The 23,086-nt window shown below is 38.5% G+C and overlaps 2 protein-coding genes across 2 annotated transcripts in view; one reads left to right on the top strand and one right to left on the bottom strand.

Moving 5' to 3' along the window:
• Window positions 1–20,198, bottom strand: part of LOC136876277 (Golgi to ER traffic protein 4 homolog) — a 74,616-nt gene extending 54,418 nt beyond the window's left edge. The window contains exons 1-4 of the mRNA XM_067150092.2: window positions 20,027–20,198; window positions 19,805–19,883; window positions 19,315–19,409; window positions 19,082–19,224 (exon numbers count right to left, since the gene is read on the bottom strand). Coding sequence (XP_067006193.1) covers window positions 19,082–19,224; window positions 19,315–19,409; window positions 19,805–19,883; window positions 20,027–20,139 — 430 coding nt within the window. The 5' untranslated portion in view covers window positions 20,140–20,198. The remainder of the gene's footprint in view (window positions 1–19,081; window positions 19,225–19,314; window positions 19,410–19,804; window positions 19,884–20,026) is intronic.
• Window positions 20,199–20,405: 207 nt separating this feature from the next.
• Window positions 20,406–23,086, top strand: part of LOC136876276 (uncharacterized protein CG5098) — a 577,938-nt gene continuing 575,257 nt past the window's right edge. The window contains exon 1 of the mRNA XM_067150088.2: window positions 20,406–20,503. Coding sequence (XP_067006189.2) covers window positions 20,464–20,503 — 40 coding nt within the window. The 5' untranslated portion in view covers window positions 20,406–20,463. The remainder of the gene's footprint in view (window positions 20,504–23,086) is intronic.

The raw sequence follows: 23,086 nt of genomic DNA, 5'->3' as shown, positions 1-23,086 counted from the left end.
TTGTATTGGTGTGTTCCTGGCAACGAATTACAGAACTTCCTCTTTGTCCTATATATATGAAGCTTTGCACTGAGTGCGTTAGCCTGTATATTCCCAAGTTAATTTTGTTTTATTATTGCGAACAATGCTGTACTGATTATGGAACATATTTTAGTCATATGTTATGATCTTCATTTCCGTGTTGACGTGTTCTGTGAACACAAGACAGTTTAAGCCAGAACTAAGAATTTTTTAAGTTCCAAGTGCTGCTTGCCATGTGTACGTTACATTTCAAGGTAATGTCTTGCAACCCATTGATATGTTTCCATGCAATCGCCTTTAGGTACATAATTTTTTATTATGATTGTTATCAGATTTCCCTTGATTTGATTTTCAACAAGAACTGTTCTTATAATTTAATATATTTTACAATGTGCTGAATGGTGGAACATCACTCAAACTCTATCTTATACAGATTTTAGTGTTATTTGTTTTAAAATGCTGTACATGTTGACATTTTTTCTTGTCAAAAAGGTGTAACAGAAAGTGGCAAAATTCTTCTTTTTCTTAAGAGTCTTTGATGAGTGTGGAATTTGGTTTGCTTCTAATTTTATTGATAATTCTGTCTACAAACTTTTTACTGTAACAGTAACCAGTCGCAATTGCACAATGATTTGAATTTCTTTTTTTAAAATCTTCGTGACACGGGAAAACTGTGCGCTCTGTTACTTAAACCAAAAACGATTGCTCTCTTGTGAGCACCAAGGTGAAGGAAATCTTGCTTAATAGTGTTAACTGTTTGAGTAGGTTTTCTAAAAATGTTTTAAAAAGTTATTGTTTCTATTTACAGTAATGTCAAGGACATTAAGTAAGTTGCTGATTTCAGATTCTAGTGTTAACTTAATGGAAGGGACTAATGAGCTGAGCTGTTCTAATACTATTGAACTACTAGTAACTTTTTGGTCAATATTTGCAACCCATATCTTCGATGTTATTTAGGATTTTGAGCTTCTCTAAATTGTCAGTATAGATTGCTCCCAGATTCCTGAAGCTGGACCCCCATAGAAGGACCTGCTTGCTGATATACATATATTGTCACTGAATGAGAAAATTATTGGAAAGAACAAAACGCAAAACAGTCATAAAATCATCTATGATGTTTACTGAGTTTACTATGTTGCTGGAGATTATCATGAATTATATTGATGGTTCACAATCGGAATTGAGGAAACGTTCAACCTATTCAATACTAAGTATTGTATAAGATGTTTACAACATGTTATTTATTAGTTTAAAGTACCGGTTTCGATGCATGTTAGCATCATATCTTCAGCTTGAAGTTACAAGATGGGCAGGATACATAACATATTACTGTGTACAATATACATGCAATGCAAAGTACAATTGGTTACAATTTTACATTTAGAACTAAATAAACAATGGATAAAATATGATGGAGTGATGTAACGCATTACAGGCGTTATAGTCGAGTACGGTACATTGGTGTTGTATAATAAAAGTTTGTGAGTGATGTATATGATGAAATAAAATTAAATGTCCACACTTCTGTTAATATCAATGAAGATATAAGTCAAGGTCCCATATAATGTATGGTTGGCAATGCCATCTATTTGTTTTTAGCCGGTACACCTTACGTTGGGTGGTTGAATGAGGTTGAATTTAAATTAAAGTTGTCTCAGCTCAATATACAGTAGATAGTGAAGCCTAAAAAGAAAGAAACACTAAGTTAGTAAAGTGGATTGCTTGAAATAGGGGTTAAGCAAATTCGTGGCCGCATATGACGGAATATGGGACTCACCTTGTCCAGCGTACTTGTTGTGTGTTGTGAGAAGTAGTATGGACTGAGCGTGGATGGACGTGAGTGAGTTGGGTGTGTGATAGAGGGAAGGTGGAAGGGAGGGGTGGAAGGGAGGTGGTGGGAAGGCGAGGTTTAAGGCGGGTCAGGGGGATGGAGTGGTGGTGGTGTGCAGCGTAGGAGAGTGTTGTGCAGAGTGTAAAAGATTGATTTCTCATTCATGGATTTAATGCCTCTAAAGATTTTGATTAAGAAGTCGAAAAGAATATTAGGTTTTTCTGATATTTTGTTGAGGTTTAAATTGGAATTGAAAAATTGGTCTAAATGAATAAAACAGTTTTCTGTAACATCGAGCAAAGGGCCGTTGTCTATGTTCTTAAGAATTTCTAGATCTTGTTCTATGGTACTAAAATTGTGTTGTGTGAGAAGTGTGGACCGAGTGTGGATGGACGTGAGTGACCCTGACAGCAAAGGTCAACACTGACTTTCATCGTGAAGTCAATTGATTGGCCTATATATTAGTCTTGATAAAACAAAACTAAGGAAGTTTGGGGCCAGGAGGAAATGCAAAGCAATATTAACATCGGAACTACTTGGATGGCAACGGTGCATATATTCACATACGTAGGCAGCATCATCGCTCACAATAGAAATACAGATGTCGGGAAGTTCACTGTCATATTGGGAAGGCTGCAGCTGTGTTTCATCAACTCCTACAGATTTGGATTGTAACTTCCATCACTCTAAACATTAAATTACACCTGTACTATACCTTCATTGTGCCAGCCGCCATCTATACAAGTGTAACTTGGAAAATATCAGCAAGTATCATCAGAGAGATAAATGCTTTCCATCATCGTTGCTTGTTGTGAATTATGAGGATAAGGTACACCAACCATAACACCAATGAGGAGTTGTGGCACAGTGGCATATGACATGGAATATGCCTACAGTTTTGGAACCATACTTAGGCCGATGAGAATTACAAAAACCTGAAAGTTTTTAAATCATAAAAACAATAGTGTTCAATATTCTCAATGGGAACAGGAAGGACAAATGAACCTAGTAACAAGAGTCTTACCTCAATTTTGTGATGCAAAAACACTACCATCTTTTTTTTTTTTGCTAGTTGCTTTACGTCGCACCGACACAGATAGGTCTTATGGCAACGATGGGACAGGGAAGGGCTAGGAGTGGGAAGGAAGCGGCCGTGGCCTTAATTAAGGTACAGCCCCAGCATTTGCCTGGTGTGAAAATGGGAAACCGCGGGAAAACCATTTTCAGGGCTGCCGACAGTGGGGTTCGAACCTACTATCTCCCGAATACTGGATACTGGCCGCATTTAAGCGACTGCAGCTATCGAGCTCGGTACACTACCATCTTGGAAGTACTAAAATAGTCATGCCACATGGCTATCTATACCGTAGCTTTGGACTCCAACAAGAAAATGTGTCATACAATTTGTCTCGGTGAGTTTTACAAGTAAACAGCATAAAACATCAAATAGCAAACATATGAAAAAATTGTGGTGTGAAGATAGGCACAAAAAAATCTTCGCAAAATGTTGCAACATATGGACAATAAATGGTTTCAAAATTATCTAAAACACATTTGAAATACGGCACTGTTAAAATGCCCTGTGGTTTTACACATTGGTGCCGACTACTTGTATCTTTTACCTTAGACTGCCCCCATGTAAATATGTTAATATAATACTTTTTAACTCCATATTATTAATGAATATTGTTTTTCTCATTGAAATTTAATAATCATTTTCTAACATTTCTGATAGTGTAATGTCAATATTTCATGTCGGACCACTGCTGCTGGACACTGTTATATACCCTGTGGTCTTGCGTATTGGTGCCAGTCGCTTGTATCTTTTCCTTAGACTGCCTGCTCCCATTTAAATATGTTAATATAACCTTTGTAAGACATACCCTAATATTTTGACGCTGTTATCCTTAACAATTGGTAATTTACAGCCAATGGCTGATATGTTGGTATCCTTATTATCACTGAACATTGTTTTTCTCATTGACTATCCTTACTGTAATATGCCAATATTATTTCTTAGTAATTATAATTTAAATTCAAATCAGGTACCTGATTTATGCCTTGAGGTAGTATTATGACTGATGATGCGTTCAATGAAAGGCGAAACATGTCTCATATGGAAATAAAGATAAATTCCTAATTGTTTAAGAAATTTAATGTATTGAATAGATGATATTATAAACTAATTAGCATTCTACAAATTTCAGAATAATCAGGGAAAGTGAACCAAGACACAGTAAAGCTAATATTGATGGTTTGGAGTTGCCAATTATCTACTTTTGTATGAAAAAAGCAAATTCACAAATCAAATTATCCTTAAATTTTTCCGATATAAAATGAACTTTGTTATAGATGCGTAAGAGTTGTAAGAACATTAAATAAGTTACATATGAGTTAAAGGTTGGTTGGCTGATTGATTGCGTGTGTCCTCTGGAAGAATCTGGAACAGGTCTTTCTATGTGAAACTCATGGGCGACCTGCACATCTGGGTGTGATGATGATGATAAAGAAGTAGGGAGAGGATGAAACCTGGTGTTGGTACATAGCCTACTCCTGTCGAATAGCACCAATGGGTCTGCTCAAGACTGAACATCATCATCCAACAGATGAATTGCTATGAACAGCATCATATACTCTTACTCCAAATGATCTCCCTGCGGGTAGGGGCAGTAGAATACACGCACGGATCCCATGCCTGTAGTAAAAGGGGACCCAGTTCTTTCATCTCGAGAATGTGGGTTGGTGACCACAAGTCCCCAGAGTCTAGCGTTGCTTTTACTTACCTGTGTCAGGCTCCTCGCTTTCATCTTTCTTATCTGACCTCCCTTGGTCAACTCTTGTTCTTTTCTAACCCTGTCGGTACTAGGTTTACAAGGCCTAGAGAGCCCTTTGTATCCCCTGCCTTTCTTTCTAATACCTTGGACCTCTTCCAATTTTCCCTCCGATCAGTGTTAACATAGGATGGCTGCCCAGTTGTACTTCCTTTTAAAACAATTATCGCCGGGCTGAGTGGCTCAGACGGTTAAGGCGCTGGCCTTCTAACCCCAACTTGGCAGGTTCGATCCTGGCTCAGTCCAGTGGTATTTGAAGGTGCTCAAATACGACAGCCCCGTGTCGGTAGATTTACTGGCACGTAAAAGAACTCCTGCGGGACTAAATTCCGGCACCTCGGCGTCTCCGAAGACCTTAAAAAGTAGTTAGTGGGACGTAAAGCAAATAACATTATTATTATTATTATTATTAAAACTATTATCACCTATACCACCACCTCACTCAATATGAACTTTGAGGAAGGTTTGGAATTGAACACAAACTTTTAGCAAGCAATCTAGTGATTAGAAATTGTATGCCGCCACCTATCCTATCCTGCCAGCCAACTCTCTGATGACGAGTATTTTTCCTGGCAACTAGAATTGAACAAACCAATTACGGTGTCAGACCTTCAAAACTTAATGCCTTAATGATCATGGCCACCAGGCAGGAAGCTAGAATTAATAGGCTTCAATGCAGCAAGAAAAGAGGCAAACAATCATATGGATGTATTCATAAAGAATACCCCATTTCTACTTTGTCTTCTTTTCCTTTTTGTCATTTTTTTGACCACATAGTTGTGTTGGAAACAAGAAAATATATCTATGCGTCACACTTGAACCCATTCACTACCCGCCATTTAAATACCTCGCTGATGCTAGGATATTGTCCAATAGAAAGTTACAGACTTATTACTTCAATATTTGAGGTATTACATTTGTAGTTTTTTCTTAGATGTTCTTTTGTTTTTAAAAGAAAAAATTAGTTGCAAGAAAATGCCATATTTGTGTTCAGACTGTACATCCTACACGGTCACACACTCAGTTGCCTACTTATATTTTCAAGATCCGCTAAATACTACCAAAAATCCGCTAAAATTCCACCAAGAAATCCGATATCAAATAATGAGCAATAAAAATGAGCGGACAGCGGACTGGGATTAACCCCCTGCCTGCGAGCTAAAACTTTTAGGCGTTTTAATGCCGGGTGCAAACTAGGTGAATCCCCTACCTCAAGGGCCACACACAAAACAGGCCAGTTCATTAAACAGTCTTCTTTCATAGCATAAATATAAATGCTACTCTCTCACAATTTCATTATATGTCGTTATTCTTCAACTAAGAGATAAGTACCCTTTCCCCACGCATTAGAAGTTCATGATACCATGATCTCATAACATCAAATCCAAATAACATGTTTTCCTCATGTGACTGCTAGCTCCTGACAAGAAATACGGAATAGCTCAGAGACAGACTGGAGTACAAATTTTAAAAAAACGTAAAATGGGTAAAACATTAAATTCTGCTATAATAAATCTAGAATTCAGCCAAAAATTCTGCTGTCCGCTAAATGATATATTTCTCCGCCGACAGTCTTCTAATTCCGCCAAATTTAGCGGAAAATACGCTAAGTTGGCAACACTGCAGTTATGATGTTTTGTCATTCTCAAATGAAACTGCTGAATTGAATCTCACTAAGAATTATGAAAGCAGCCAGCTACAGATTGATAAATCCCTTTTCAATCAATCAATCCTCCAATTAACTGTATTTAGAGCTGCTGCCTGTATTGAAGAGACATACCTATATAAACTACATACAAGATTACACAAGAAAGTACTGTAACATGCTCCGAATATTTAGATCAGACTACAGTATAATCTTGATTATCCAGGCATGTTTTTGCCTTATTAAAAATACTGTAATTGAAATTGAATACAATTAAATATGACAGTTTGAAGAAAAAGAAAGTGTTTCTCATTCTGTGGGTCTACAGTGTATAGATACCCTGTTGCATTATATGGGACAAAGGGGAAAATTCGTCTCGAGGTAAAGAATCAGATGAAGAACCAAAAGCAAAGAACCATTACAGATTTCTTCAGAGCACAATAATGCATGTGAGTTATCTCTATAAATGTATTACAGTCTATTTTATATGGCTCTGTATTGGAAAATATTACAGAAGGCATTTTTCTTGCAATAAACACATGCTTCTGGATTATCCGTGTTTTCCGATTATCCATGCCATTCACCCCGGTCATTAGTCCAGATAATCAAGAGTATGCTGTACTTACTCTTTTAGTTATCACTATGGCTACACATTTATTGCATTGACCCAAGTGGACTATTTACATACTGTATTTTTCTTTACTGTAAAGTTAATACTGAAACCGTAGTGTCCTGTACAGCTCATTGGAATCATAGGTGCCTTTCTACCTCATTAAAATCACTTCTAAAGGTCGCGTCATTAGTAGTAGTATGGGCGATGGGGATCGAGCAGAGCCCGGTCAGAACGGAACCCGCGAAAGAGCGCCTGGAAAACAAAGGGAAGACTGAGCAGGAGCCAAGCCCCCACGAAAAGACCCTCTCAACTTGCAGAGAGAGCTGGAGAGATGACGCAATGCTGGAGTAGTCAGATACGCCCCAAGGTGTGGCCTAGCTTCCCAGGGTTCCAAACTAACAGAAGAAACTTCCGGTTTTTTATGCCCGTTTCACGGGTGCCAACGTCGGATTTTGGCGCGTAAAAATGAGATTATATTTTGATCCAGACATAGGAAAATTATGGGAGGTACACCAGTGAATAGAGCTGAATTTTCTGCATATCCCAGACTCAAAATATGGAATACTTTACTCAAGGGACGAAAGGAGGTCACCAGATGTCCAGATTTAACATACTGCTAACACGTGTGAATACAAGAGCGTCACCCACGCTACGAGTCGCGCTCAAAAGATGACTCCACCCCCAAGGGACGCTAATGAAATAATTAAAGGCGGGAGTCGAATTACGTGATAACTGCCGATCGTTGGTTAAGCGCACCTGGATCAATTAAGAGAGGAAAAAGAGGGTTACAGTATCCACTATTTAAATGTCTTCAATTCCTGGGACGAAAGGAGCTGCTGTCCTTAGTGAACCATGAATCGTTTACGCCCATTATCTTCCGGTGCGTATACCATAAAAGCTGAGCTGACCCTCGCTGAAGACAGTTCTAGCGGGTCGTTGAGAGGGGACATTGTGTCACGTTGTGCCCCAGTTTACAGTCAGAGCCCTACCGACCGCATATTAAGTCAGTGCTATTGTGTCCGTCGCGGCCGTGAAATACGAAGCCTGTGTAAAGTGTGGACGGGAAGCCAAGCGAGCCTAGGCGAATGGCTCTGTGGCGCGTCAGTAAATAAGCTGCGAGTAGAGTTTATAAACGAGTAGCGGTTTCGGCTATGTACAATGCCGGCCTAAATAAGTCCGTGTATTAGAATTGGTATCACCCAAGTTACTACTCTAAGTCAGGGTGCTCAGGTGTTGTGAGCTACCCGATTCATGCTGTGAACGCGCTCGCTGTAAGTGGCACGACCTGCTTGTTCGTGGTGTAAACTCTGTGTTCGTGTCGTGGTGACAGCAGGACCGTGTGACGAGTTGTGGAGTGTTACCCCTTGGATTACTTTAAGACTTCAGCAGTGAACGAGCCAGCCAGAATGTTGGACCTGCGTGTACCAGGGTCACAGGACAGCACGCTCGACGCCAGCGCCGAGGTCATGCAGCTGTAAACTCCGCCATGGGTCTCCCGTGGAAGGAAAAACCACGGCCACCAAACAGATGAGTTGATGTCAAAATATAAATTTCTTAAGCACGATAATGTACAACCGGGGATAGGATGAGCTTTCCTTTGTAAATACTTAAATGTTGTAAAATAATGCATGTCCTAATATGGGAATTTATTGTTCTTTAAAATGTTAACGTAAATTCAAGGGAGCTAACTCCCCGGACGACCCATTTTTTTTTTCTTCTTAATGATTAGTTTATCGTGAGGGGTTATTCTTAGTAATATGTGGTATATCCTAGCAAGTAAGGGAGACAAGGATAGGAGAATATTTGAGTTCCCCTTAGGGGAGGCTGGAACAATAATAAATTAGCATGGAAAATCATGTCCAGAGGTTGCTAGTTAATGTCCAACATGGCTATTGTATTTGCTGGGGAAACTCATGGGTCAATCAGACGATGCATGCGTAATGTACACATATAATAAGTGCATGTACAACAAAAGAGAAGAAATCCTGACCGAGAGAGAGGTGCATTATGTTATTTAGGTATAATAGTGAGGGACAGTTTGCGAATTTCCCGTAATTCTTGGTTATTTAACCAGAAAGGTACGGATTTTTTTTGTATGCAACCGGCTGAGATCCAGGGAAGCCAGAGTCTTATGTATGGTAGAAATATAAATATATGCATAACTCTGGGCGGTGAGCGAAGAAATTGAGGAACGTGGAATCGAGGAATCATGAGAGTCCTATGCCCAAGGAAAGAAGATACGCGATATGAGACGTAATGAGAGGGCCGAATGCCCAGATAGTTTCTGATGAGATAATTCGGAAGTGATGGTGCTAATGAAAAGAATGAGAAGGTATAGAATAAATGAGTATTTCATGGGAATTCTACGGTAAGATGAATAAACAAATGGGCCAGAGATATGTGTCTCCGAAGAAAAGGAGGGCAGGCCATTATAACTGAGAGGAGTCAAGAAGCCGACGTAGCTAATGAATGAGTGCTGGTTGCAGTACGGCGAATGACCCACCCTTCCTTTCTTGTCTGTTCGCTCCATTCGTGACAGAAGGGGACCTGCTGTCCTATTGTCGTAAGACTCGGGTTCTGGGTTTTCACCGTGCTCTTTTGTTTGGTTTAAATGGCTTAGCTAAGAATACTTATATAATGATAATATTACGGTGATTTAAAAGGTAATTAATAAATTAATATGGATCTCCCCCCAATGTCCGGTGATATGAGACCGTAGCTAGTTAGGGATTTCTCTTTCAGGAATGCACCTCTCGGTCGGAGTCATATGTTAGAGCCCAGGTCAGATGGGCTGAGGCAGAAGATACTGAAGACCATGTTTTTCCTACAGGAATGGCCTCCTTTTGGCATGAAGTGTACATATCTGTGTGTGTTTAGTATGTAATGTGCTTCTATTTTGAGTTCAAACAGAACCGTTGTTCAGCGTTGTCTGGTCTTGGTGACAGATACGGGAAGTCCGGGGTTTAGCTAGATGATATGTGTGTTTTTGTTTGTGTATCATGTAAAATATCTCTTTGATATGTCAATTATGTAGCGTAGGGACCGGTTAATTACGTGCTAAGAATAGAATGTATTATGTAAGTGGACATCATCTCATATTACACGATGTGATCGACAGAAGAATAAAATTAACGACACAGGTACGAAACTAATGAGGGAAAGACGATATTGGTTGCAAAACCTCAATTATATCTTTGTGCTAGACGACGCCCTCAGGCGAGTCAATTTTTAAAGTGTTCATTATTTTCTTTTCCTCTCGTATGCGGAGAATTCATTGTATAGGGTTGTTTCTTTATGTTATAATTCTGAATAAATTAGTATTCGTAAACCCCCATTATATGATTCTTGTCATTTGTAGTTATGCTAAGCAGTATCCAGTAACAGTTGAGCCCGGAGAATCCTACTTTCATATTACATAAGGCTCCATCTTAAATATTTGTGGGGTTTTTTTTCATTTTTTTCGAACGTAACCACTCCCCAAGTGCTCGAGCTGCCGCGGCTAGCACAGAAAGTAGGAAGGGGATCGGTTCGAAGCCCGTTAGGCAAGTCGAGGCCCCCCCGACTCTAGTCTCATCCGATGGGTGTTTGCCCAGTTATGTGGAGGCATTCTTATGCGCGGGTCTTCCATTCGAGGCCCGGGGTTTGAATATGGTGACATTATTGTTGCACGCAAAATTCGTCTCGAGGTAAGGAAGCAGATGAAGAACCAAAAGCAAAGAACCATTACAGATTTCTTCAGAGCACAATAATGCATGTGAGTTATCTCTATAAATGTATTACAGTCCATTTTATATGGCTCTGTATTGGAAAATATTACAGAAGGCATTTTTCTTGCAATAAACACATGCTTCTGGATTATCCGTGTTTTCCGATTATCCATGCCATTCACCCCGGTCATTAGTCCAGATAATCAAGAGTATGCTGTACTTACTCCTTTAGTTATCACTATGGCTACACATTTCTTGCATTGACCCAAGTGGACTATTTACATACTGTATTTTTCTTTACTGTAAAGTCAATACGGAACAAATATGAGATTCTTAAAAATTGCAAAGCATGAGTAAGATCAAAATAATTTGCTGTCCATACCGGCGAATGGGTTAATAGAACAGGTTTGATACTGCTGTTTACCCTGTTAAAGCTGTGCTTTGCAAATTCTTGATTCATAAGAATATATGCACTACTCCTTTTTCACAACTATGCATTGGTCGAGTGTGAGATAAGAATAAGCATGAATCTATTGGTCATGCTTGACACACGAATGGCACAGTACACAGGCTGTCAGGAATTAACACATTGGAAGGACTTCGATAATGTGAGACAAATGGTAGAGAGTAAATTACTGAGGAGACTAATGGACTTGGCTAAAGGAAGTAAGAGAAGCAAAGAAACATAGGAGATGATGCTTTCGATTTCAAGGCAAGAGGCAACAAAACTACAAGTGGACAGAAGATTATGGAGTTAACATATTCACAGAAACTGAACGTCAGAAGGCCTAATTAAAAACGGGATCCATAAACATTAACCTATGACCTAAACTTAAAAAAGTAGCACCAGCAGGTCTTGCCAGTTTTGTAAAATTTGTATGTACTTTATGCATTGCTTATTGTAAACTTCGTCTATGTATATTTTTCTTATTTTTGGCTGATGATGATGATGCACACCAGCATCGAAACCGGTACAGAGTATAATAAAATGTTATAATTTTCTTACAACATTGTATGGTATTGAATAGGTGGACCTCTCTTGTTTCCATTAGATTCTCGGTTCAATACGGAATAAACAACTTGAAAGTACTAAATAACCGAGAATCTGAAGGCAACCTTGTACACATACCTGCGCGTTTCTCAAATCTTACATCTGCTACTTCTTTACTAGAGGGAAATAAGACTCTTTGTGATTCGTTACATTAATTCCAAACCACTGTTATTAAAATTACATCAGTTCCAGGAAGTGTCAGTAAAGTAGCAAAGGAAAAAGTAAATGTTACTGTGCTTCAAAAAATCTAGGATATGGACAAATGTGAAACTGTAAACGTTATAGAAGGCAAACGTGCTAAGTTGCCAAGTAAAAAATATCAACAAGAGAACAAGTGGCAGCAATTAAATATGTACCCTTAAGTTCATGTGATGTGGCAAGAAGTTTCTCTCTCTATAAGGACATCTTAAGAAACAACAGGAGAGGACTAACCATGGACAACTTAAAACATTTAGTTATTTCAAAATGCAACAGAAATGAAGGTTTAGATAACAGCTTGTACAATTAAATTTGAGTACTTTCCCGAAGTTTACTTAAATTTTCTTAATAAGGCAAACATAGCCTTATTTTAGGTTGCAGGTATTCATCAATGTAAAGCATTTTATTACTCAGTGAATATATGAATACTATGTTTGTATTTGCATATTTTTTATTTTTTTTCAAGCATAATTGCATACATTCACAATTTCAAAAATGATAGGGCATATAAATCGGGTCCCTATTTATTACTTTCAGACGATGGTCCATCAACCTTACCTTAATTAATCACACACACTCCCTTCACTTTCACTTCACTTCTGATCCACTACTTGGAACACTTTCATGCAGACTCCAAATGTGGTCATATTCACCACCACAGGCATAGCAAACTGAAAGGCATGCAAACCACAGGAATATTGATGCTAACTCAAAGACTTAAAGCTGGGCCAGGCTGAATGGCTCAGGTGATTAGAGCGCTGGCTTTCCGAGCCCAAACTGGCAGGTTCAATCCTGGCTCAGTCCGGTGTTATATGAAGGTGCTCGAATACATCAGCCTAATGTCAGTAGATTTATCAGCACATCCGCAGCACAAAGTTCCAGCACCTTGGCATCTCCGAAAACCGAAATAGTAGATGGTGGGGTGCATAAACCAATAACATTATTTATTAAACCAGAAATGATAGAGACAGTAAAGAACACCAGGGTAGCTCAGCTATTCATAGAACCTTAAAAATCAGGGGTAGCTGAACTACAAACAGAAATATCTGCTCACCAGAAGAGACTTGTCATCCAAACTGAAGGCCATGGAAGATGTGTAGGCCGGCCTCGTAATCTGAGACAAATGGGTTAATGTATGTATAGATATAGTTTCAAATTAGAAACTGCCACAAACTTTTTAGTGAATTAACAGAAGATGTGGGAAGATATTTTGAAATCTCAACAACAATATAAGTCACCCAGGGACAAACATATAATGAAAACAGATCCCTGTTCAACAGATCCCTTACACTCACAATGGCCAGAAGTAAATTAAATCACAGTGTATTAACAATGAAATTCACATTTGTCTTCACAAAAAAGTTTTTTTAAACAATTTATTTTATGTTGCACCGACACATATAGGTTATATGTGTAACGATGTGATAGGAAAGGCCTAGGAGTGGGAAGGAAGCCGCCGTGGCCTTAATTAAGGTACAGCCTGGTGTGAAAATGGGAAACCATGGAAAACCACCTTCAGGGCTGCCAACAGTGGGACTCGAACCCACTATCTCCCAGATGCAAGTTCACAGCTGCGCACCCTCAACCGCATGGCCAACTCACCGGTCACAATAAAGTACTTCCGGGAACACTGCCGTATCAAAGCAGAGCCACATTTTGCCACATGGTTTACAGTTAAGTCTAGATAGTCAGCCAAAAGAGTAATAACATCTGGCACGTTTATCCTGAGCCACAACTAGAAAGTTCAAGCTTTATGAGGCGGGGGGGGTACCAATTCCAAATGAATGTTCTTCTGTCGCATTAATACACACCAGCTTTAGGTGACGTTACAGCTGGAAAGGGCTAGGACTATAAAAGTAGTAGCCATGGCCTGGCATTCAGTCTGATGTGAAAAAACAAAAACATAGACCTTCAGCGTTGTTAACAGTGGGGTTCTAATCCAACATACCCAAAATACAAGCTAAGGCCTCGTTTACATGACTAAAGTTCATATGCTAGTCTATTAGACCAGTAACTAGCCTGCCTACTCCACTACAACCACTACTATTGTTTCCATCACTTTCACAAGAATTCATAAGCCTGCAATGAACAGTCATCCCTTCCTGGGCTGGTCAATTAAACCTCTCGAAGATGTTACGTGGCATAAAAATCTAGTGCACTTTCTTCACTACCTTATGCAGAGAAGTTCCAGCAACCCAATTTTCATTATGGTACCAATGCTTCACATGAACAACCTCCCACTTGTGCAGTTCAGCTAGCAATAATTCACATGTTCTTACTACTTAACCCTTTGTTGCCTGACGGTACTTTAAAGTACCATCTCATATTTCATAACTTTGGAATTATTCAGTGAATCCTACCCTTGTATTTTCCTCATGGTACTTTCAAGTAACTAATTCTTCAGAGATATTTCATTTTTGAGGTTGGTATTGATGAAAAACGCGGGATAGTTTTATTCTTAGGACTGTAGTTATAGTGTTACCACTGTAAACAAATGACATTTTGATCGATTATTTCTTAGCTCCTATTGTTACATTCGACCTGCAAGTGATCTTAGTACCTGTAAGTATGCTTCTGTAATGCAATAAAATACTCAAATTGATGAAATTTGCAATTGGTGTGGATATATAGCTAGTAAATGGCGAGGTACTTAGAAGTACCGTCAGGCCATATGGAGGGTCTCATGTTAATCATATCCAAAACCGAAAGTAATGCTTTCCTTCAATGGACATCAGTGTTTTTCTATGGAAAAACAGTAAAGGTGTGTGCTAAGCATCTAATTTCCATGGAACAGAAGCCACAACTGTTTCTAGGAAACAGAAGGATGGAAGTAATGTTACTGTTGATTGCCCGGTTGTTGTGCAAGACTACAATGCACACATGGGTGGAGTGGACCATGCTGACAGACTTCGAGGCGTATATGGTTTAGACCGTCGATCCAAAAATGGTGGCATATATTATTTTGGGGAATAATTGAGATAGCATTTGTCAATGCCTACATCATATACTGTAATCTGCATGAAAAAGTCCCTCTAATGGCATTCCAGCGTAATGTGGCCCTAGGACTGATGAACCAGAAAGAAATTCCTCTTCCAGGAAAACTTTCACGTGATATGAGGTCACCAAAGTCACCAGAGCAAACTTGTCTACCAAAAAGGAGGAAAACAGAATATTCTGTGCCCAGTAATGTCAGACTAAGTAATCGTGGAAATCATTTTGTTGTTTTTGTAAAAAAAACCATGGTCGATGTGAGGTGTTCGAGAAAGAAGGTGCAGTCAAGACCGCATTCAAAGTTTACTACATATAGTGTTTTTCTTTGCTGCAATGAAAAAAAAAAAAAGAACTGCTTTGCAGAGTATCATAATGTGTCAGCTGTATAGGATGTAAGATGTTCTATATATGAAACTTCACTCTTATTACACATATTTGCTTTAAATTTTGCTTTTACATTTTTGTAATAGTTTTAGGTATGAAAAACAGGTTCTACTAATATTTTGAGACAAATGTGATATAATTCCAAAATGTGAACATTCTTATCTACCCAAATATGAATATGCCTGACGGTACTTAAAAGTACCAGGCTCCAAAAACATACCAAAAATTAAAAGTATGATTTGAAAGTATTAGCATTTGAACATATTCCATTAGAATAAGGTGAAAAAATCAGGTATACTTATTATTTTTCACTATTCAGGCAACAAAGGGTTAAGGAAGTTACTGACCTTGAGCACTGTATGTACAGCCACTGTCAAAAAATTTTGCCTCAGACACCAAGTGTGGATGTGATATTGTGAACAACAGGCCCCAGCTGATTTATTCAGTTTCCACTTACATGTGGCAGGTTTTTCCCATAATCGGTGTAATTGGCACAGTAACATCACAGACATCATTGATTGCCTTCACTCCCTCCCCACAGGCACTCTATAATACACAGCAATGTCAGCAGTGCCAGCAAGTGGCAATACTCCCGACAGGTTGCTCCTAATCAAACTCTAACCTAACCCTGTTACTAACAGCACTTTCCTGTAAACCAGAATCTAAACAGTCACTACACGTACCTAATCTAACCAACGCTATTAGCTTTTACCACTAACAGTAACCCAACCTTGACAATAACTGTAATGTAATACATATATAGGTCATTGTGCAACCTGCCCTGTCAATAACACAGTGCTTTCCTGTAAACCAGAATATATCTGTCACTAATTGTAACTATTAGGAGTCATTACAGAGTCTATAGTCCTCTGGAGATCTTAAGACCAACAGCAATGTCTGTCCATCCTGTATCATAGTTAGTGCATTAAGTTATAAATTTGTTATATTGGCAGCCACGGAAAACCATTGAGCATCATGACTAGAGCTGGGATTTCTATGTAATTACATATTTTGTTCCTTGCTATTTAGATGCTGGGAAAAGTCATATGTTCACAAAACACCATATTAGGGTTATTATTACCGAATTTCATTTTACATACTTTTTTATATTTGTGGGTATTCTACATATTCTTAGTGATATTACATAAAATTACATATTGAAGCGTTTTCCTGTTTTCATATACAAAAATTTGCTGAATTGAAGTTTCACACTAAATGTAGGGCTGTTGTCTGTTCTCTCAGCAGGGGGATTAAGTTAATTATGAGTGACAGGTATTTGAGAGGATGATAGGTGCAGGTAGAGACCCTTGCGAAATAGGTTATTCTAAAGGTTCGAATTAGCTGCAGGAAAACTGTTACTTTACATGTGCAAGTCTTAAATCTTTCATCCCTTTTACAGTTAATTGCTTTACAACTAGCCACTTCCATGTTGGAGTTTCCAGGAATATATTTCTAAGGGCATTTCTGTGACCTCTTTGTTATGTACTTAGGAATTTCCAAATCTGTTGTTAGAGCTGTTTTCCTTTGAAATGTCTCAATTAGGTTTTAGTTTATTTTGAACAGCTGAAGAACATAGTTCATGAATATCAGAGTCCTCTAGAGTCAATATGGCACCAGTAGCGTCCTCGCTGGCTTCAAAGTTAAAATCATGGATTGCAGTAGACGAGTCCTTTGCAACTGATGGCAAAGTAGTGATTTGGAGAGCATACAAACATATCGCATGTTCCATGAAATCCCAGCTTGAGCAACATGCACGAAGTGCTCTGCATAGAAAAAACCAACAGTTAGGTCTACAAAAGAAACAAATCCTTTTAACACAGATGCAGCCTTCACCTTCAAGTAACCCTTTTTATAAAGACTTATGCAGTGCAATGATTGCAGCCAATATTCCATGGTATAAACTTGAAGTGCCTGAATTCACATCTTTTCTGAAAAAATACTGCAAGCAACATGTTCCTAACCAACCAACACTACGCAAGAATTATCTTCATGTCTGCTACGAAGAGGTAATGCACAACATAAGACAGCATATAGGAAATTCTTTCATATGGGTTGCTGTTGATGAAACAATAGATGCTAAGGGTAGATTTACTGCAAATCTTGTGGTGGAGAAACTACAATCTGAGAGCGCCTCAAAACCATGTTTGATCTACTGTAAAGAGCTAGACTATACAAATCACTCAACTATTGCGAGATTTGTGAATGATGGATTAAGAGCTCTGTTGCTGACTGAGATGAAAGAGGAAAAGGTATTAGTGATGTATTCTAATGCTGCAGCATATATGCTTAAGGCTGCAACTGCTTTGAAGGTGTCTTATCCCAATATGATCCATTTTACATGCTTGGCTCATGGACTGCAACGTGTTGCCGAAGATATTAGAGCTAAGTTTCCACAAGTGAACAGATTAATTTCAGCAACGAAAAAGGTTTTTCTGAAAGCTCCACAACGAGTGCTACCTTACAAACAGCAATTGCCAGAGATACCACTGCCGCCGGAACCAGTGTTAACGAGGTGGGGGACATGGATAGAAGCAGTTAATTCTATAGTGAACATCTAGATGCTAAAAAGACTGTGGTAGATTCTTTTGATCCTGAAAATGCTGTATCTATTAGTGAATCACAAACTGCCTTTAGTGACTCCAAAAGTGGTCTCCTCAATCACCTACATCAGGGGCAACTTCTGCTGGCTTCCAGAAACCATCAAACGTCTAGAAACATCAGGACTACCACTGCAAGATTCTATTGCCATCATAAAGGATGCTATTGAAAAACTAAGTGCTGTGCATGGGTAAACTGGTGCAAGTGTACTGAGTAAATTGCAAAAAGTGTTGAAGAGAAATCTTGGTTATTCAAAATTTCACAGTGTGTGCCGGATTCTAAATGGAGATGATGTTGATCCTCCCGAGGACATTCCTCCAGTGAAAATTCCTCTCCTAAAATTTGCCCCAGTTACATCATGTGATCTTTATCTGCATATAAGAACATCCTAAGTGACAAACGCCTTTCCATGACCCCAGAGAACATCGAAAAATACTTAATAATTCACTGTGCTAAAAAATTTAAGGAATAAACGTGCTTTGAGTGTAGAAAATAAGTTTCTATTGAATATGTGTGTGATATATTCATATAATATGACTCCAAAGAACATTGAAAAGTACTTAATTGTTCACTGTGCTGCAAAATGTAATGTTAAGCGTGTTTAGTGTGTTGTAACTGACAAAATGGTAAGTTTATATTAATTATATGATATTACATATTTTGCCCATTCTACATATTTTGGCACTTTTTGTTACATATTTATGTACATATCATGCCACTTGATACTACATAAAAATCCCAGCTCTAATCATGACGGAGGAGAACAGTGGAGTGAGGAGAGAGTGAATGGGAAGCTAGCATGACGTCAATGACGACAACCATCCTAAAACCTTCACTGCCCAACCTCTCCTTGTTAAATATTGTTCTCTTCTAGTTTACACAGTATTAACGTTTGTGAGATTTAAGGAGTCTTTAATTATCCTAGCCTTTCACGACCCTTCCATTTCTACATAAGTTACCCTCACTTTTTCATCAATGATTAATTTAAAAGGACTGCCCTGTCAATGATCACTACTATCATTACTGTCATAAACTGTGGTAAGACAAAGAATTCAGTTATTTTCTGACATATGATAAAAAAAATCCTAGTAATCACAGTACTGTTTTAAATAACACTGCTCAAAAGGAAAAACAGCATAGCTGAATGGTATGCATATTTTTGTGGAAGGCAACCAAGATAACAGTTACAAGCAAGACAACCATGAACTAACCTCTCCAAAATATTTGTGCTATATTCTGATGTAAACGTGGATGGCCACTCTTATATTCTTGCGAACCTCTGATGGACCACTGCAATGCATTGGCTAAAAATGTATCTCGCTCAGGTATATCTGGACCTATCATTGCAAATAATCTGAAACATGTATTACAACATAATATTCAGTCTCATACTGGTAAACAATATGCTTTGAAAAACAATAAAATAATCTACATTTGACATTACCTGGACAGTTTTGCAAAGTACTCATCTGAAGCAGGTGTTTCTGACTTAACTAAGACATCAACCAGTAAAATAGCTAAGTCGGCACCACTAGTTAGCTGAAAACATCAAATTAACATTATAGTAAAACGGTTTGTGAATTTACATTAATTTTTGTTTCATAAACTGGTACTTGGGCGATTACAAACTTCTAAAAATGTTTTGTTATAAACTACGTACGATAGAGGTTTAAAAATAAGTTATACGAAGTAATTTCAGAAAAGAAAATTAGCTACAGCAATTACATGGAAGAATTTCATGTGTCATGCCTGGTGTATAGCTGTCATTTGAACCTTAGAAACAAAACATGTAACTCATCAAGTACATCACTTCAAAATGTAAACTGCAAACAAGAATAAATAGAAATAAGGTTTGTTTGGTAAGTTACCAGAATAATACAACTACTAATTGCAAATAGCCTATGTACAACAGCTTGCTAATATATTGTTCCTACCTGATCATGCATAAGCAACAATACTGCACCATCAAACAACATATCCAATAACTCTTCATATTTCTTCTGGCCAAGATATCTGAAATGATATTACTTCTATAGAAAGAAAAACAGGCCACGTCTCGATAGTTTTCTTTTCTCATTTAGGTTAGGTCAAACATCCCGGATGAGAAAAAATGATATTGACAATATCACAAGCCATGCATATTAAGACACACTCACCTGAAGTAAAGAGTTCTATACATTTGATGAGCTTCGTAAAAATTTCCAGCATTTATAGATGATTCTAATTTAGAAACTACCCTTTGAACACCATGCACTCGTTTGGTTGCCATGTTTGGAGCGATGTTTAAAATCTACCTGTACTTTTAAGGTTTGAACACAGGGATGAGTGGAACATCTTGTGCACAGGGAATTGGATTTTGGATCTGATTTGCTGCGCAAGTTAAAAGACACTGCTGAGCACTTTCTGGGGATTTTTACTAAGACTGTTGGCCATGGTGAAAGTGAAACATTCCGTATTTCGTGTTCCAAACCATATTCCTCAGTGTATTTGACGCCGAAGGTATTAGCGTGTGTGAACATTGGACGTAATTTCTGCTTTACTGAACACAGATTTCAAGTGTGTTTAGTTCTCTTTAAGTTATACATCAGAAGGAATGATTATGGGCGACAGTTCCAGAGCGGGTAAAGGGACTGGTAAGCAAACATAAAGTAAAATACAATTGACGATAAACCCTCTCTTAAGATTTTATTCGTCTCTTGGTTTCCATTTTCATCCTAGAAACTGTTTTACTAGATTAATGAATCCCGACAATGCTTACAAAGCCGAATGTTGCTTTACTAGAGCCAGTGGTGTTATACTTCAATATTTGGCTAACGTGGAGGTCCAGATCGTAGTGGGATGCTGTTGCCTAGCAACCACGGCTGTGTCTTTAGTTTGTATATACTCCGTCAGGGCGGCTTAGTGATGCTAATCTTAAGACAGGTTGCGGTAATAAAAGGCTGAATCCCGTTCTGCGATTTCTACAAAAGTAACTTGTGCGGTCTTCGGTTTGTTGTTGTCCGACTTGTTATGTATATGTTTGTTTCATATGTCACTGCCTTTACATTAGATTGTTTATTTTCGTGAAAAAGTGAAGCGATAGGTCTACTATTTTACATTTTAGAATGCCCGGTCGGACACTGGCAACGTGGTATGGTAGGTATAATTTTGTATTTATCCAGTACATGTTTGCATTTGTATTTCCCTATGACTTTTACTCTGACTGATTTATAACAAATCGTGAAGTACAGTAAGCCTGTTTTCCGTTTTTCCTGTTCGGCTTGCTTAAAGGTGCACACGACTTATATGTGGCAAATATATGCAAACTAAATGCTAGATAACGAAGCAGTTATCCGCAGGCTATGTAGTTTTATGTATTCATGGAGAGAGATGTTGTGGCCATCATAAATACAGAATGAAAATCAGTACGTTACATTTACTGTTGCTGTCTATATTTAATGCTGGTTACTCGAGCTGTACAGCGTCTAATATTAAAAGTAGTTGTTACGTGTTTGTAAACCGCGGGTGGTGCAAATAGTTGGAGATTGAACATTCAGCCAGTATTGCCAAAATTTGCATACGGTACTGTATTAGATTGAATATTTTTTTCCTTGGTTATAGCAGTGACGGCGATTAGGGGGAGAGCCCTAGGAATTATAGAAATTATTTTCTAAAAATGTGAAAAAATCCTGTTGTCTTATCACCTAATTATTCCCTTTGAAATCATTTAATTATTAAGAAATATACTTAGCGGAAATACGCACAATACTATGTATATATATATCGTTCTTCGCGGCTAATCGATTCTTACAACGCCACACAAATATACACAATATTTAAGCTATAGCAAATTTTAAACATGTTTACTTACAGTTTCACCGCTGACGCTTCGAAATTGTATAGTAATTTTTTACAGAAATATGCTGAGACTAACTTCCCTACCTAAACTGAATGAACAAAATTTAGCTGATATTTTACCGTCGGCGAAGTTTTACAGATTCACTTGCTTACTGTGTAACAACAAACGACCGTGCGGTTAGGAGCGCGCGGCTGTGAACTTGCATCCGGGAGATAGTGGGTTCGAATCTCACTGTCGGCAGCCCTGAAGATGGTTTTCCGGGGTTTCCCATTTTCACACCAGGCAGATGCTGGGGCTGTAACTTAATTAAGGCCACGGTCGCTTCCTTACAACTCCTAGGCCTTTCCTATCCCATCGTCGCCATGAGACCTATCTGTGTCGGTGCGACGTAAAGCCACTAGCAAAAAAACTACAAACGAGAGATGTTCCTCACGACGTATACCACTGTTATATTCACGAAGAATGCCATAGAACTCGCGAAAACTTCACCTTAAATCCAAGAGGAAGGCTACAAAAATTCACAATATCAATCATACAATCAGTCAATCATACTGATCTGCATTTAGGGCAGTCGCCCAGGTGGCAGATTCCCTACCTCTTGCACCCTAGCCTTTTCCTAAATGATTTCAAAGAAATTGGAAATTTATTGAACATCTCCCTTGGTAAGTTATTCCAATCCCTAACTCCCCTTCCTATAAATGAATATTTGCCCCAGTTTGTCCTCTTGAATTCCAACTTTATCTTCATATTGTGATCTTTCCTACTTTTATAGACGCCATTCAAACCTATTCGTCTACTGATGTCATTCCACGCCATCTCTCCGCTGACAGCTCGGAACATACCACTTACCACTTATCACCACTACAGGCAAACTCACTCATACAAAGCGACCAAATACAAAATGTTTTGTACTTCGCGCTTGGCTCTATGTTCATGCTGGGCAACCTGATTATTTCTCCGTGTGTATCGAAAAACATCCTCTACACGTGCCATCAATGAATCCCTCCCAAAAACTTCATACATGCCGAAATCCAAGAATAAAATAAATACTTTTATTACAATTGATTTCATAAAATGGTTTTATCATTAGCAAGTCTATGTGCAAATGGCTATACTATTTGATCTTATAGCCTCTGGTGTGTGGCGGTGAAGACTTCGAGTGTTAGCTGAACTAACATGTTCCAAAACTAGTTGCTCCCCCGACGTAAGATCCTGTGAATCTCGAGCGAGGCCAACAGCTATCACCCCACCTCCCCAAGAAAAGGAGGCTTAAAACGCATACGTCAACCAAGCGACTTGAATTTCGCTGGGGAAGCTCCCTTTCGCGCCAGCAAAATAACCCAGCCCGCTATAGAGAGACCTGACTGGTTTCACGCCG

The sequence above is a fragment of the Anabrus simplex genome, chromosome 6 (genome assembly GCF_040414725.1).
Source record: "Anabrus simplex isolate iqAnaSimp1 chromosome 6, ASM4041472v1, whole genome shotgun sequence".
In the NCBI taxonomy this organism is placed as follows: domain Eukaryota; kingdom Metazoa; phylum Arthropoda; class Insecta; order Orthoptera; family Tettigoniidae; genus Anabrus; species Anabrus simplex.
Note: the sequence above shows the minus strand (reverse complement) of the source record. Positions and strands in the feature narration are given on the sequence as shown.